At 37.1% G+C, this 17,787-nt stretch overlaps 1 protein-coding gene across 2 annotated transcripts in view; it reads left to right on the top strand.

The window, feature by feature from the left end:
• Window positions 1-17,787, top strand: part of LOC124223146 (nephrin) — a 228,003-nt gene that overhangs the window by 18,188 nt on the left and 192,028 nt on the right. For both annotated transcript variants that reach the window (XM_069137749.1, XM_046634880.2), the window contains one exon: window positions 16,642-16,674. In XM_069137749.1, coding sequence (XP_068993850.1) covers window positions 16,642-16,674 — 33 coding nt within the window. The remainder of the gene's footprint in view (window positions 1-16,641; window positions 16,675-17,787) is intronic.

The raw sequence follows: 17,787 nt of genomic DNA, 5'->3' as shown, positions 1-17,787 counted from the left end.
TTTGTCAGCGTCACCGTTGCTCCTCGAGCTTTTCCTCGCCTTCGTCTTTTTCACTCCATCATCCTCCTCTTCCTCCTCCTCCTCCTGCTCTTCTTTCTCCACATCCATGTTAGGTACAGGGCAATGTTGAGCTCGGCTAAACCTGGCGGGGCAGCCATTCCAGTTTTGTTCGAAAGTATTTCGAAGCTGTTTATAACCGTCGAAGAAACTTCAGGCCACGATTAGCCGGGCGAATAATGCGGATACCCAACCACTTCACCCTCTCAAGCATGTACCTCGTGCAGACGAAGCACCACCACCACCACCACCACCATCACCACCAGCAGAATTCTTGATCCTAGCGCGAAAATAAATTTTGCAATTACGCGTACCTACGTCGACGGTGCAAGGAATTTAATAAGGTATCCACTTCACCCGAGCTCTTGCCAGCCGCCACGTTGGAACTGGTGTATAACATGTATTGGTGCTCCTGGCATAGATTTTCTAGCTCCTTCAAACCTCGGCCCTACTCTACTAACCGGCCACTCAACGGCTTCGAGCGCTCCTTAATTAACGCGCAAACACGAACTCTCCACGAACGAACAACTCGGTGTTAGTCAATTCTTATCCCTCTTACACGCGTTCGACACCATCAACGATGTGCCTTGGAACACTTACGCAAACCGCGGAACGTTTAGAACAATATTTGCACACCGTTTAGCTCTACCGGAGTTATTACTTCCCTTTCAGTACCATTTTCACCTCCACTTACTCAGCTTCCAGCACCTACCTACAGATTTGCGAACTACCTACCCTACCTGCAATATTCATCCCGTGGGTGGTAGTGGAAGTGTTCCTCGCATCTTTGAAGCAGCGTTTCCTCATCAAAGAAACACTCTCATCCTCGGCAGCCTTTGATATCTGGAAATTAATGCGAATTAGGAACAGCCAATTAAGAACTTTGTACTATCATGGCGGGGAAAATTAACCTGGCAAACTTGAACGATAATCCTTTTCGTCAATTTCGCAGGAATGTGCGAATTCGAACTTGAAGAGGTCGAGGTTCGTTTCTTTTCTCTCACTTCGACGTCTGCGTTCGTATATGTAGATATCCGTAACCGAACACCTCACAAGCCATATAACCTCGTATCGCAATAAAACGAGTACGATTTGAGAACGCTATCACAAATTGGATGTCGCGTGATACGGGGACTTTATGCTTTGCCATCTTTCGGTCGCTCCGGTTTCTCCCGATGTAATCCCAACCCCTATTCCCATCCTCGTTCTCATCTCCTCTTCCTTCGCCCACCTACCGTAATCCGGCAGACCTGGAGTTGGCAAAATGTCTATCCGGATGGATGGACTGAGACAGATATCGATCGACCAGATGTAGCAGGTATGGGAAAATTGTTCAAGTCGACAGATAAATTCCTTCCAATTTTCATCCAAGTCTACATTCCTTGAAGTCGAGTTTATCCGCACTGGCTGAATAACGTTCCAAATTCACTGAAATTCGTGCCAATGCAAAGTACAACGATCAAGCAAGAAACCCAATTTAGAGAGTAGTCGATACTTCATCACGTAACGTCTACGTTACGAGTGAAAGATTCTTCTCAACCAATATTAGGATGGAAATGATTTCATAATACCAACAATATTCAAACAGTTTTTTTTAACGATACCTGTTATTTTTCTCAGTGCATGATTCGGTATATTGAAGTGTTGAAAAATCGTCGTTATCGAATCAAGCAAATACATTTCAACGATTATTACAAACATTGAAGGTGCTGAGGGTACATAACACTGGTACTTAGATTCACGTTCCTATGGCTCGAGGGGCAAAGGTTAAACAAGCTGTTCATCGTAATAGACTAGACAATACAGCCTGGCAAACAGAGAGAGAGAGAGAGAGAGAGAGAGAGTATCTGTGGGAACATCAAAAGACATTGTTCATCCTCGCGTCCCTTCGCTTTAATTCGCGATCTCTCTTTCCTCGCTCCGTTTCTCTCCCTGCTTTACCGCGTATCAAACAACCGTCAGAGACGCAGGTATACGTTATACGCAGGAACCGTATCATCACGTAGTTATCTCTAAATTACCTCTGCCAACTCACCCCCCTAATTGGCCTTACCGCTAGTATCAATCGTACTATCGTATACATATAATGATGTCAGAGTTTCGTAATCGTTATACTCTCTCTCTGTGACTTAACCCTTCGTAACCTCCCTCGCAACTTCGTACGAACACTAATTGAAAATTCATTCTGATCGTCTCGCGTTCGCGTCGTTTTAACCTCATTTTCCAAAATCAGAGTGCCCGGGAAAGTACGGAACTGGGTTTAATCTATTCGGCATATCCCACGTGCCAAAGATGAGGGTTCATCGGATTGGACTGTTTTTTTTTGTACGAATTGAAATGTCAGCTGATGAAAATAAGACTTTTTTTTTTATCTTCAACACAAACTGACCAACAGAATTTGAATCGATGAATAAATCTTGTTTCTCGATTATTGTGAATATAATAGAATTTGCATTGACATTATTTCCAATGATCAGTAAGAAGACTGTTCTCGATTCCAACCAATACTAATTGTAAGTTACAAAGATTTCTTGGACTCTGAAGCTATTCCCGACTCATCGTTGACCGCGAGTGTGAGTAAAACTTTCTTACCTTCCTCGGTTTGTGTTGTTGTTGTTTTTTTATTTTTTTTTTATTTTTGGAATACACGACGATGGATAAGCTCATTTTAATCCAAGCTGAAGCAACGGCACACAAAAAGTTATGACTGTACTTATCGGCAAGTTCGCGCATCTTCCTGAAATCTAGAGCCCCTAATCTGTCGGGAAATAACTGTCGAACCAATTAATTAATCTGGCTTAGATGTTCTGCCCTTTTCGTAAGATGTCTCGCCTCTGAGCCTCTCTGATCTGCTGACGGCGAGGGGAGAAAATTACTTTCTCTTGATCATTATCTACCTCCTCATCCCTTTCCTTCTTCCTCTTTTATCCTACGATACGTTTCCTATATATTCTCGTCCCAATTCACCCCTCAGTTTTAATTACCAACGGTTGTTTCGATTTTTCTCAGTGCTACAAAATCTTACAATACGATATTTTAAAAAATTGTTGTTATTATTATTATTATTATTATTTTTTTTTTTTTTATTCTTACACTTCTTTTTTTTTTTTTGTCTTACACGAAAAGTCTGCTTTCACTCAAAGTCTTGGAAATCTCTTAGCGGGGCATTGAAATTCATTTCTAGCCTGGATACCTAAATCACGGTTATATTCTAAATGGATATCCTCGAAGCCGTTTGGCTCCGATCCACAATACACATCACGTACAAACCTGCAGAAAATACATCTATCACTTACAGTTATTAAAAGATTATTATTTACCCTACCTCCTCCTCTGACTCGAAGCTCACCGGGTGCGATTACATTCACATCAGAGGAAATCAATCTTCGGATAATCTATACAGACCTACAGTTTGGATGTATGTATGTGATTTCCTTCGTTTTTTTTCTTTCCATTGATTTTCTTTTCTCTTTTTCCGTCGTGATGTAACTACGAAACATATCCAACTTCTCGATTCAGTGCCAACTAAAAACGTATCAACGATCCCGCGTTGAGGCAGTGCCTGAAAGCTCTCAGACTTGTCGACGTAACGGGCCATATTTATGTAAAACAATGACCACGTATCGTTATTGATTCTGTTCGTTTATTACCTAGGTAATAAAGGTAGCTAAAATACATATTCAAAGTACCTAATTTTTAATAAAAAGACTGTTCCTGATTATGCAAAGTTGTTCAAGTTGTTAAAAGTTCAAAATACGAAATAAACGAGTAATTGAGTCGAAAAATTTGATCCAGATACAATACGTTGTGTAAATATGATCGATCGATTTCATTGTTACAGGAAAATTGAGTGCCGCTCCTTTTCGAAACGATGCTGTTATATCCGGCCGATCTCTCCGGACCGTTGATAAATTTGTTCGGTCAGTCTCGACTATTTAGGACCATCCTCGGCCGATATTTATATACCCGGTATTTTTCGCCCTATTCGACCCTTCGAAGCCGAGAGAATCGACCGGCGTGCCGCGCGACGAGACTCGAGGGATTCGAAAATTCAGGAAAACGAATTGTGGGATAGCGGGCAGCGTAAGAGTCCGACTGGGAATTGAAGGGGTAAAAACCTTCCTTCGAACATTCCTCGATCGCCACTGTCGCACGGTATTTCTCGGGTATTTTCTATTCACTTACCTATTGATTTTTCATCCTCCCTCTCCTCCTCTCTTTCTCTCCGTCTCCCTCTATTTCTACATCGACGTTTAAACTTCCGTTCGAGTAGCCTCGGTTATCCGGAAAATATGAAAAATCGAAACTTGTTGAATTTTCAACGTTTCTCGTGAAATTTTGAATCGTCGAAAAGAAAATAACTGAATTTTTCTCATACGCGGTATTAATGGCAGATCTTCAATTTCTTTCTCGTTGTTTTTTTTTTTCACCTCCTTCGTTTTTTACCTACAGTCGGTACAATAAACGGTGGTACAAATGGCGATGTGTCGGAGAGAAACGAAAGTTTTTAATGAAATTGGACAGTTTGATTTTAGTCGATGAAAGCATACGAGACTTGTTCAAGGATATTGATATCAAATCGCGATAATTTTCTGTGGAAAGAAGCGAATGGATGGAAGCTTAATGGTTAAAAAAGGGGGTTTGAAAAAATATAGAAAATTCGTTGGTGAGTTGGCGCATGGTCGAGTATATATATATATACACACTCGGCACCTTTCGAGCGTTTCCCAGTTCGTTGGCAAAATGATTGATGGTGGAACTGTTATCATCAGGTATAAGGTCGATTGTTACCCCATCGGTGCTACCCTGCGCCAATACCCTCGAAAGGTCTGAAACCTTGTCAGAAAGTAAAGCTAAAGAAAGAAAGTGAGTCGATTATACCGGATATATCCAGAACTGCTGTGTTGCTTACACAGCGTGGCTGATTAACTGGAAGGGATAATTTTCGGAAAAGTAACGACGAAATAAAAAGAAAAACCATTGAACGCGGCTGTTCGGGCGTGAGAAAAGGCGAGATAAGAACAATGATTCAAATGTAACCGAATAATTATGTAACCTCGTGTATTACCAGCCTGAAGTTGGTAACGTTGATGTGTCGAAACGTTGAAGATAAAAAAAAAAAATATCATTACTATATAGCATCCTTAGAATACTTGATAAAGTTGAATCTACAATATCTGAATTTTTTTATATGCCTTATTAACGGTTTACTAAATTTAAATTTCAAGTGTCAATGACGAGATCATTTAACTTTAGGACTTCGAGTCACTTCGTCACTTCGAAAGAGCTTCGGAATCTTGAAGTGGAATCGAATGACTTGAAGTCACTCGTCAAGCGTGAATCAAAATAAATTTCTTTCAAACTTGAAATTTGATGAATTGGATGCGCGACTTGGCGAAGTTAACGTGACTTGAATCCAAACTCTTGGCTCGTATGAAGTTCGACCGGTTGTCACTTCTGATCTGAAACTTTGTCCATCCTGAATGGTGAAACGTATTGATTTATTCTTTGTCACTATGGAGCAGGAATCGACGTTTAAATAATTATTCAGTAATTATCGGTGAGTGTCTCTTTCAACGGAGACACCCATCCGATGATTATACCGTATAAACTATTCGATTCGGTAAAGAGAATGAGAAACGAGGGTAGAGAGAAAGAATTAAAAAGAAAGAAAAAAAAAATAAAATGGAATGAAAATAAAAAAAAAAAAACAAAAAATAGTCCGATGGATGGTAAAACAGTACAAGCGGAAACAACAGACGGAGAAAAGTTTAGGCGGCAGGCGAATGTGGGTCGAGGTGTTCGTACCGTCGTATCTAATAAACCTGCTTGATGAGACGATCATTAATCGACACGGGAAATCAGCGATGCATTAACAATCCATGAGGCTGAGTAGGCACTCCAGTGTTTGAAAGCTCTGCGTGGGGTTGTGTCAATTAAACCGTGCCAGATACCCAACCAACCGGATATGGCATCCATAGTGACAACTGGAGTACGCGGGTCGCACGCGTGTTACCGAACAGTAATCAGGACCAGATTAAATTTTACCGTAGTCTCACAGACACACACACGCACACAAACATACTGGGTCAGGTGACACAGCTCAATCACTTGAACAATTCCGATACGCACTTGGGGTCCAATGTGGAAGAACGATTAGGGTGAAGCTGGTAACGTTACCTGTGACGGTGCATGTTCGGGAAAAATGGTTACTTTGCACATTTAGAAATGGATGAAATTTATTGAACTATGAAGAAGAAAGGATTCTCTTACTTTGGAAAGCCTACTTCTTCAAAGTCAGTGAAGTTGGTAATGTTACCTGTAACGATGCATGTTTAGGAACATTACTATGGTTACTTTGCACATTTATAAATGTATGAAATTTACTAAACCATGAAAAACTAAATATACTCTTATTTTGGAAAGTCTACTTCTTTGAAGTCATTCTAAAATTGTGTGATAATGATTTTTTCACTTACGTTTCGTCACGTTAACGTTAATAAATTCAGTCAAATGAAAATGTTTCGTGCGTCATTATGAACATTTATGACAAGTCGGATAGATGTTTTTTCGATGTTCTCGAAAAGGTGAAAGGATAAGAAATATATTTTTATACCAATTCTTTGGTGCTTTAGAAAAGCTGAAGGAATAAAAATGTTTGAGATCACGACAAGTAAGGTCAGAGCTTGAACGATATACGGAAAAGAAAGGATCCACCTGGCAGATTTTTACTTTGTCAATGCTCGGTGTTCGATTTCGTCCTAATTCTTACCGGTCTTCTTTCTTTCGTTTCACCGTTTCTCAGAACTTGCTGTTCTAGGTTTTATCATTCCCCTCTGTTATTTTCTTTCTTTCGTTCTCTTGCGCGAGGATATTGAACGAGGGATGACGATTCCTTTTGATGTAGGTACGTCAGAAATTCACCCTGTCCTGGGCATATAAAGAAAGAGGATATATTTGGGAAGGTGGGAGATGAGATACAGTCGAACCTAACCTAACTACGTCCCGATAGCGTTTCGAGGTATTGGATTGACCTGGAATTGAAAATCCCTGGGTTTTCGTAGGCGTTGGCTATAATATATCGCAAATCTTGCCCTACGGCAATACTCCGGCGGTAAAATCTTATTATACTGACTCTCGGGGAATGGCGCTACATCGGAAACTAAATGGTCTTTTACCAATATATCCACCACCACCGACCCTACTCCTCATGGTGGATACCTAGCTGCCTTATATCCGATAATCTACGTGGACTGAGAGAAATTTTTAGTTGCGGTTACCGCTCGGTCCTTGACTATTTTCATTTTTTACCATAATCGAAAAATATAGTTGCAGGTAGAAAATGAAAATTAGTTTTCTACCTGTTACCGGAAAGTCTAGTATCCGTTGCTATTCTTTCTCATTACGATCACTGTTGCTACATTTTCTCGCAACTGTTGCGAAAATTTAACGCTCGTGCAAGAATAAATTGACCGTAAAAGTCTTGTTTAACTGAAAAAGTAGAGTAAACTTCGCAAACTGATTTAAGTTAAGTATCAACCGCTGCCAATGAGTATCTGTTATACTCACTACTAGTATTCTCGAAGAGAGGGAAGTTTTTTTTCCTTTACTTATTTTCCATTACTACCCTGCGATTTTATCTTTTATGGTTGGTGGGCAAGATGTGATCCTCTTTTCCATTCTCAAACCATCCAATTGTTACACAGCAGTCTGAGCTCCTTCGAGAGGTGGTAGCATTACATTTTTGAACACTTTTAAAACGCCGTCCGATCTCTTGGAACAAGATAGAAACTTGCAAAAATTCATTTGAGACGTTGAATGGTCTGAAAGTCACCTGAAAGTCATGTTGTGGAATTGGCTCAGATCATTCAAACGTTTCAAAATTCACTTCGAGTCGATCCAGAGACTTTTTGAACGATTCGAAATATTTGAAATTCATTGAGAAGCTTGAACTATTATTCAAAACCCGCACAAAGTTCACTTAAAGTAATCCGAGTTCATGTGAAGTCTCATATATTCATTCGATGCCTTGATCAAACATCTTCAACTTCAACTTAAATTCCACTTCGAATAACTTTAATCGAATTTGAATATATATACGAATCGTCAGAAATACGCTTGAAATTTTCATCACGTTTCCTCGAATTGATTCAAAAGTTATTTCATGTTGTATGCAAAATCCGGTTCCACCTTCTAGCTCTGATACCTTTGTAAGTTGAAAATTAAATTATTAGAAATGTTTTAAAATTCATTGACCGATCTTCTGATCGTTCCTATCAAACCTTGTAATCACTCTATTCGTGAAACAACTTGTTATATCCTTCTTTCATAACTCGTAATGATCCTGAGAATCCGGTTCCTTTGTTTCAAACCACGTTGAAGACCGCGTCGTAAAGGCAGAGCTGACTTGTAACTGCGATGCGAAACCCTGGGAGGTGGACATTCAAGCCGATAAATCACTCGGCGATTTCAAGACATTCTCTTTAAACACGGTTGAAATAAAGTAACAAAAATCGGAAGAAGAAAATCAGGTTCATAATACGAGACGTCGGTTCCATATTTCTTGCTGTATTCGTCGCGTTCGTATTCTTGGAATGCTCGGCAGTTTATACGTTTAACTGGTTCAACTTGTTTTTTTTTTCCTCAAATCAACGGAAACCGGAAACCTTTCGGATCACGGCATACATTTTTCAATCGTTGAGAAAATAATGCTTCGTTAAAATTACGGAAGAAATTTTATACCTTCGGGTAAAGTTCGTCAAACGGTAGTTGAAAAAATTACGGCAACTCGATAAGATTTGCGCGAATACTTTTTACATACCAAAGAACGGATTGATTTTCATCGAATCTCTCGATTATTATTCTGCAACATTGATGCGTTGGAAACAGAAATTTGTAAAGAAAAAAAAACAAAACGTGTTTTACTGAGAATGACATTCAATTTTGGATTGAATGTTGTTCGAAAAATTGTTATCTAAAATTTGGAGAAGAAAATTGAAAAAAAAAGAAAATAAGCTGCGTTGAATGGCGAGAAAATTTTTAGTCACGTGACGAATATATTTGCGATATTTTGCGGGCATTTGATCGAAAAGGCGTGCAAATATTTTATTTTTGCACGTTGCGCGAGTATTGAGAAGAATAAATAAATGTTTGTTTTTTTCGAAGTAGTAAACTTATTTAAAAATACAATTTTCGTTATGTTCAAACGAACTAATTACGAGTTTTCAAATGTTCAGGTCAATCTCCGAGTGTTTATTTTGATGGTTATTCAAACGTTTGTCGTACATCGATTCTAATTAACGTTCGAGCTAAATTTTGAATATATATTCACCGATTTATTGAAACGTGTATATTTCAATATTAACAGCGAATAGTTTTCAGTTTTTGAATTAATTCTGAGACCATTTGTTGTCGAACTGTGTTTATTTCAATCGATTTAAATTCATCGAAAATTATTCACTTTTTATGCTGTTACATGTACTGAACTTTGATTTGTAGAAAGAAAAAAGCCGGTCACTTATTCGCCTTGAAATTGCGTTATTTAACCGCCATATTTCTAAACAGCAATTTTTATCAAATGGACAAATGATAATTATCGACTAATTTTACTTGACTGGTAAATTGCATTGAACATTAACGTTTTTTGATACCATAACAGTAACGTTGACGTTATCGTGATGAGAATAAAAATCGACAATATTTTTCAAGAATCTATCGACGAAATTCACGTATTTCAACGTGCTTCTAGAGAAGTGAAAATTTGACGGAATGAAAAATTTATTCACACGCGCGATAGCCAAAATGCATATAAACGCGGGTATTTTCGTCTTCGTTTACGTAAAGCTTTTCCGTTTCATTTGCTCTCTTTTTTTCATCGCGATGCATCGAGCCTGCGGCAGCGGCTCGGCACGAAGTTTGCGAACGTGATTTCGGTCCAGAGGGACATTCCAGAATAGGAAGATAAGCAAGCTGCAAGCACGTGAGATTTCACACGCCGTATGTACGGCTGGGTTGCAGTGAAACCCGGGAAACCAAAGGCTGAAAACGGAAAAGCAGATCTCCGTATGTTTTTCGCATGTTGAAATACACCCAAAGTACATGTGAGAATTATTCCGTACAAACATCTGCATTATATGGGGAATTCCATGCGAACATTATCATTTTTCATTTCGTTGAAAACTTTTTCCGCAATTGTTCAAATTCTAAAACGGTAAAGGCTGAATTTTTTTGACATTTTTCATTCAACTGCACTGAGAGAAATTTTTAGTTCCGGTTATCGCTCAGGCCTTGACTATTTTCATTTTTTATCACGATCGATTTTAGTAATTCCAACGATATTCAAACACTTTTCTTTAACGGTACCTGTTTTACTGAATTTTTCCAGTTACTGTGACAAATGAAATTTTTCTCAGTGTGATTAGTTATTTATAAATATTAAGAGTAAATTTTGAAACGGGCCGTTTTTAAAGTTCGAAAAAAATTGTCTTTTAAGTTCGAACCCAAGGTGGGCCGATTTTTTGTAGTTTTTTTTTTTTTTTTGCTAATCAACATCCTTAATTTTCTCATCAACTAAAACATTTTTTAATTGGTCTGAAAGTTCCCAAAAAATTCTAGACTAGTTTCATTACGGAGCGATTTTTGTCTGCTTTCTTGACACATTCAACTTATTTTCTATTTTTTTTTTTCTATCGACTACTCGATATGTTTGGTAAAGAAAACACAGTTTCTGAGAATTTTTTAAAATTCAACACAGAATGAAGTTCTCTTCAACATTACTTGAAATACTTATGAATAATTAACCAGTTGAATAAAAAGTCTGAAAAAATAGAGACTATTGTTTCAGAGCTGGGAGAATTTTAGAACAAATTTTGATGAGAGTAAAAAATGGTGGTTGAGTTTTCATGGAATTTACCATATCCCTATATCTCTTAGCTTCGCTGCAGGTTCGTTGACATTCCGGATTTCCTCCATGGAGAAATATTTTATCTTACATCCCGCAGTGAAAGGTTTTTGCACATTCGTTACACGCAGAGAGAGAACAATCGACGAATGTTGGTGCATTCGTTTTGCAATTCACGATCCCTCGAAATTGGCTTCTTCGTTTGATCAACCTTCATTCTTCACTCACCGATTATCAACGATTTCGACATCCGCCGTCTCGATGAACTCGGTATTCATCGACGTTTTAGATTATTTCATATTTTTTTAGGATAATTAGAATCGGGACCCGTTATTTTTTGGTTCAGGCGTTGAATTTACTCTGCGATAAATTTTTCTTCTTTTCTTTCTCGGTCTCCTTTTTCTTTCATCGATTTCATTTCATCACAGATCTGATCAGACGAAATATCACAGTTTAAGAGTATCCCAGAATTTTTTTCAAGTCATTTTTAATCGACATCTCCGTTTTTGTGCAATGATTTTTGATAAAATTTTTTTTTTTTTTTTCCTGTTAGAGAGTCTTGTGATTTTTCGAAATCGTTTTTGACGCAGCGTTATTCAATTTGGACAAAGTCACAGAAGAAGAAGAAGAAGAAGAACTTCTAAGCCTGACTTTGAAATCTCTGACAAACCAACAGCTGACCGCTGCTCACCGTGTTATTACGCTTTCTTATATTTCTTCTTCTTCTTCTTCTTCTTTTTCTGCTGGTGCTGCTGTCTTGTCGTCGTAGATCGAACGCGATTTCAATGGCCATTGGGACTCCATAGACTCGTTATTACGGGATCATCACGTCAAACCCTCTTCTTCCTTATTCACTACCAGCTCGTATCCACCTTCTCCTATATATATATACTCGCTATAAGTGATAGGGAAAGAGAGAGAGAGAGAGAGAGAGAGAGAGAGAGAGAGAGAGAGAGAAAAGAATGAAAGAAAGACACGCGTCTGCTTATTGCTTCCGAATGAAAACTTTTCCGTGAGATTCTCTGAAATCAAACTCTTTCGTTGAAATTTACGATTTGATTTTTTTTTTTTTTTTTTCGTTTCTCTTATCGTCTCAGAATCGTTTGTTGTTTCATCGAGGACGAATTCTCAGATCCTTTGCGGTTGTTCGTGGTGTTTGAATTTTTTTTTTTTTTTTTTCAACTACGGGCGCATCTCGAGAATAATCAAATCGTCGAATAATCAATCACGAAGAATATTCGCGTCAATTTAAATCGTGCATCTTGTTTATAATTCAAAAATTTGTGTGTAATCGATCGAAAATCGGAGAACGCAAAACTCGTGAAATGGGTACGAGAGAGAAAAAAAAAAAAAAAAAAAGGAAGAAAGAATTCTCAGATGTGTTAAATATTGTAGAGTTTTTGCTGCAAGCTTCGATCGACGGAGAATTTTTTTCAAAAAAAAAAAAAAACTGGAAGAGGCACGATCAGAAAGCTTAGTTTAATTTGTAAATGAATCTTCCAAACCGACGTTGATTATTTTTACGGTATCTTGAAGAATTTGTACTTTTCACACCTTTAAAAATACTTTGTTTCAGAACGAATTCCGTAGCTATAATTTTCTGAGCAATTTCTACCACCTTTTTTTAACTCTTAAAAAAAAAAAAAAAAAAAACAGTGGGAGGGGGGGGGGGGGGGAATAAACTGTAAATAATCAGACTCGACTAGGTGTTGGCATACAGACTGACTGATCTCTAAAGCCCTGTTATTTACACTTTCCAGTCTGCCATTCACTAAAAATGTTTCACGTTGCGTTCGTTGGTGGTACAAATTACATAATTATACGATATTTTTGTACCCCAGACGGTTAAGAATTCTAGCAATATATCAGATCCTCGCCTCATCCTCATCCACGTCTACACTTTCTCTTTTCTTCTTCGCCTTCTTCTTCTCCTTCTTCTTCTTCTTCTTCTTCTTCTTCTTCTTCTTTTATTCACTTTATTTATATAGGAATTCTGCCCACCCGTTGATCCCGTTCAGTTTAGTCGGAGACAAACTGAAGGATTAAGCAAACAAAAATTAGGACCAACTTTTGTTTTCTCTCGAAAATGAGAACGGAGACGGAGAAGAAAGTGAAACAAAAAGCGGACGTTCATAATTAAGAGAGGGTAGGTTTCAGGGACGGGGATGATTTTGGGTTAACTATTGTTTGTTCCTTAATCTGCTCAATGTTTCGTTTTGTTTGGTTTTTTTCTTTCTATTATCCAACGCTAATTCTCCTTTCATTTTTTTCCCATACATTTTTTGAATGAATATTTTTTATCCATAATCTTGCCATTTTTTTTTTTTTTTGTTTTTTTTTCTCGATACACATTCTAACATTATTCGGACAAACTCTGTTTCATTAACAATCTTAAAATCTTTTTTTCTGAATTACAGATATAAGGTCGAAAATAATTTTTTTCAGTTTACAGTAGCAGGAAGAATTTGAATAATTTTAATTAACGAATTCCCGACAACTTTTGCGGGTGAAGAATCGATTCGCATCGCATTCTTTTAGTACGAAAATTCCTCTTCTCGTTAATTTTTATTATTCCATTCTTCTTCTGCTTCGTTTTCTTTTTCTTCTTCTTATTTTTCTTTCTCTTGCCTCGCTGATCGCCGGGTCCTATATTATTATATCAGTATTGTGAATTAATAATTAGGTTGCGCGGGTGAGATTGATTTTATTTCGCTAAAGCGAACTTCAACGGGCACTGTTGCCGGTAAAGGTGAAACCCGGCTTGCCGAGGGATAAATGGCGATTTAATTTAAGATTGTAGCGCAGCCTGAATTACGATCCCCGGGCAGCAAAATTATACTTTATACCGAATGGCGATTTGAAGCATGTTTAAAACCGAGTCAGCTTTAAAGGTTGATTAAACCATGCTGATGACCATTCTCTTTCTCTTAAGTTTTATCATTTTGCGAAGTGAGCGAACGAGAAGAAAGTATATTGACTGACAATGAGCAAAAAACAAAAAAAAAAAAAATAAACATCCATTATCCATCGTTCGATATAATTGTAAACTATCGAACTGTTAGTTTAGTTTTTAATTGAATATTCATTTCGGTTGAAAAACGTTTAGAAAAAAAATTTTGCAGTCTATTTTATTTCTATGATCCCACCGAGCGATGAATGCTTAAATTAAAATGTGCGAAAAAAAATATATATACATATGAAAGTACTCGGGGATCACAAGAGAAAAGAAAATGCTATGAAAATGACAAGGACAAATAAAGGATAATTATTATCTTTTTCGACTATTACGATAGCTGATAGGCGAAGAATTGAACAAGGCGAAGTTTGAGGAAAGGGAGAGAAAGGGTGATTCCCCACTTCCGTTGTTCTTCCTATCCCCAAAGTCCGTGTCTTGGTAAACAATTTCAGGGATAGCGAGCCAATTAAAACTTGTTAAAAAGCACGGGCAGGGAATCCATGGACTTGGGAAGAACTCGACCCTTATATATATATATATATATACATGCATTTACCGAAGGGAAAATATTTGAACAAAAATTACGAAGAATCAGGCGAAAGAAGCAAAATGAAAGAAGAATAAAAATGAGAGCGAACGTCTTGAAATAAGAAATCGTGAAAAGTTTGAATTAGATAAACTAAAAATTGACTTTGAGATATATACTTGGGAATTGAATTAGCGAAAATAAATCATAAAATCACGCAAAAGGTATTTGATTTTGAAATTTGTAAAAGAAAACTTCCGCATTTTTGTCAGTCAAATTTGAATTGAATTTGCGTAAAATCCGGTGACGGATGTTGGGTAAAATCGATACTGTTTTACTGATTTCATCATATTTGCAAATTGAGTATTTATCAAATTATTATTATTAACGTAAACTACGATAAGATTTCTTCGAAAATATGAAAGTAGCAAAAATTGAAGTTGTAAACTAAAGTTCAAAAATCGATACTACGTTTGAAATCGTTTTAAAATTGTTGAGACGTTGGTAGAATCGTTAATATACTTTATTCTACACCTCTTGACAATTTTATTCGGAAGACTATTTTCTTCAAAGTCACTGAAACAGATTTGCTTTTCTTTCAAGCTGGAACTTTTGTTCGTACAAAACAGTCTTCTGAATAAATGAAGATATCGTTACGGAGTGAATTTTAACAACTTTAACGAATTCTCGAAACGATTTGAAACGAAGCTTGGATCACATTGACGAAAGTTCTTGTTTGAAATTAAAGTATTCTCGATGTTCGGATTTTTGTAAATATCTTCGAAGCTAAGTAAAAATAATAATTTTAATTGAAAAATGATAAGAATAATTTTCATTTTCTACCTAGAACTATATTTTGTCGATCGTGGTAAAAAATGAAAATAGTCAAGGACTGAGCTTTAACCGGAACTAAAAATTTTCCTCATACGTCAGGCCGAAATATTGATCTGAAATACGTGTGACTGAAAGGGTTGAGAAAATCAGAAAATAAAGAGAGGAGAGCTATCTCGGGCATATGACAGGCATTAAGTATAAGGTATCTTTCGGCAACAAACTCTCAAATCTGAAACTAATACCTCCTCCCTGCGATCCTCCGGACCCCTCGACTCACTCGCACGTAGCGCGTGCATTTCGTTGGGCGGAAGGTGTAAGGGAGGGGGCTCTCTTTATGTTTCCGCCCGGCCTGCAAATATGGGATTCGACTCCGCCGGCAACTCGGAGGCAATAAGACAGTGGCGCCGCCTGCCTCTAAGTGTTATGAGCAGAGCTCTCCCGATCGCACCTACGTACTACAGGCCCATTACCACCCTCCTCCCGTTCTCCGCTTTTCTCTCACCCTTTCCTCCACCACCCACCCCCCGCCCCCTTTCTACCCGGCAGCCTTGAGAGAAGAAAAGTCACCGGGATTCGCACACAGATGGTCGCGTTTCGCGGCTTTTTGCTCCAACCTAACGTAAGCTAACCCGCCCGCCCATTCCTGTTTCCACGGAGACAATCCTTATGCTCCGAGCTCCTTTCCCGCACCCCTTAACATTTCCATTGTTTTTCCACCCTGTGCGTTGTACTTTTTTTTTCGTTTTTTTTTTTTTTCTTTATTTTCTTTTACCTTTTTTTTCCTTTCCCCTTTTGCGAAGCTCTTTTTTTATATATAATTATTTTGTTATTTCGTACCCCTGTTTCAAATTTTTCTTTATTCTTCTCACTCTTCTTCCCACTCGATGTTCCGTTCTTCTTCGCTTACTGGGAGAAAAATGTTTCGTCGGTATAACAGGAATCTTTACGACGATATGTAACCAAGGAGTTTTTACCGAAAAAAGAAACGAAAATATTATATCGATAGTGATCGTCGTTAGGCTAAGCGTTGTTTTGCCATTTGCTGAATTGTTCGAGTTTACTGCGAAAGCTCTTCGCGTATTTGCACGATTAAGCTTCTACCTCACATAGAACATGCCTATCCATTATTGTCAGAAAAAGAACATGAAAAAAAAAAATATATGATTGACAATATTACGATATTAGGGCGTGCAGGATGTTGAATAAATTGCCGAAGTAATTCCCACATGAAACGAATTATCTATAATTATGTAATAAATTATAAATCGTTATAGTTTTATTTTTAATAAATACTCGCTTAGTTTAATTCGAAAGAAAACCATTTATTTTCCTATGATTTTTTATGATTTAAATATGTTTTTGTTACAGGGATCCCGCGAACAATTTCGGATAGGCGAGGAGGTTGGTTGATAATTTTGTTTTGCATTAGGATTAGAGAGTAGATTTTCATCCAACAACCCTCTATAACTATATTAACATTATTATTGTTATTATTATCATTACTAACATTATTATTTCTATTATTGCTGTTATACTATCATTCAACAATCTTCCCATTAAAATATATTTACTATTTAGCATTGTTACCAAATATCATAATCGTACACTATACGATCGTTTTATAACGAGTAAAAAGCAATATGTTGTTAACGCCACTCTATTCACGCTTGGACTTATTACATAACCATGTCAATTGACTGTACTTTGATCGAAGATTTGCTTTCTCTTATTGGTTGGATTTCGTTTTTGTTTACTTCGTATTTCGAACATTGTATTTTTTTTTTTTTTTTACCACCTTCTCTCAATTTATTTATTTCTCATTTTTTTTTCCATGTGTTGAAAACCTGTGATATACTATATGTATATACGTATATGTATATAATATAAAACGTAACCCTAGACTAACGCATTATTAATCCCGTTGTTAATCTGATCCCAAGCTTAGATATTTGAACAAACTAACAATTGATGATTAACAAATTTGCTAAAATATTTTCACGGCTTTACGGTACCCCCCCTCCCCCCCTCCCCCCGTGCAACGGGTGTCTCACTTAGAAAATGAACGCGCGCAAGAAAAAAAAAAAAAAAAATTCATCACCGAGAGTGAAAGAGAAAAGTAGATTCGAAAAAATATATTTATTATACATTTCAGCCTTGTCAGAATTTCAATCTGATATCCAAAAAAAAAAAAAAAATAATAACGAATTATCGATTTTGGGAATAATTATATTCAATACGTCGTCTCACTTCTCGAATTATAGTTCAACGATTCGATATTGTAGACAGAAAAAGAATATTTTCCACTATTGAATAAGTCGGAACGACTGCTAGTGTAATAGTGAAAATTATTATTATTAGTGGTAAAAATTTTCCGGTTGTATGTCAGAAATTGAACAGTCGGTAAAAAATGATAATTTCATCGATCGAGGACACCCGATGTAGCCAGTTTGTATATCGGTAAATAATTGACCATAGGTATTGTAACATTATTATTATTATTATTATTATTATTAT

The sequence above is a fragment of the Neodiprion pinetum genome, chromosome 7 (genome assembly GCF_021155775.2).
Source record: "Neodiprion pinetum isolate iyNeoPine1 chromosome 7, iyNeoPine1.2, whole genome shotgun sequence".
Taxonomy (NCBI): domain Eukaryota; kingdom Metazoa; phylum Arthropoda; class Insecta; order Hymenoptera; family Diprionidae; genus Neodiprion; species Neodiprion pinetum.
Note: the sequence above shows the minus strand (reverse complement) of the source record. Positions and strands in the feature narration are given on the sequence as shown.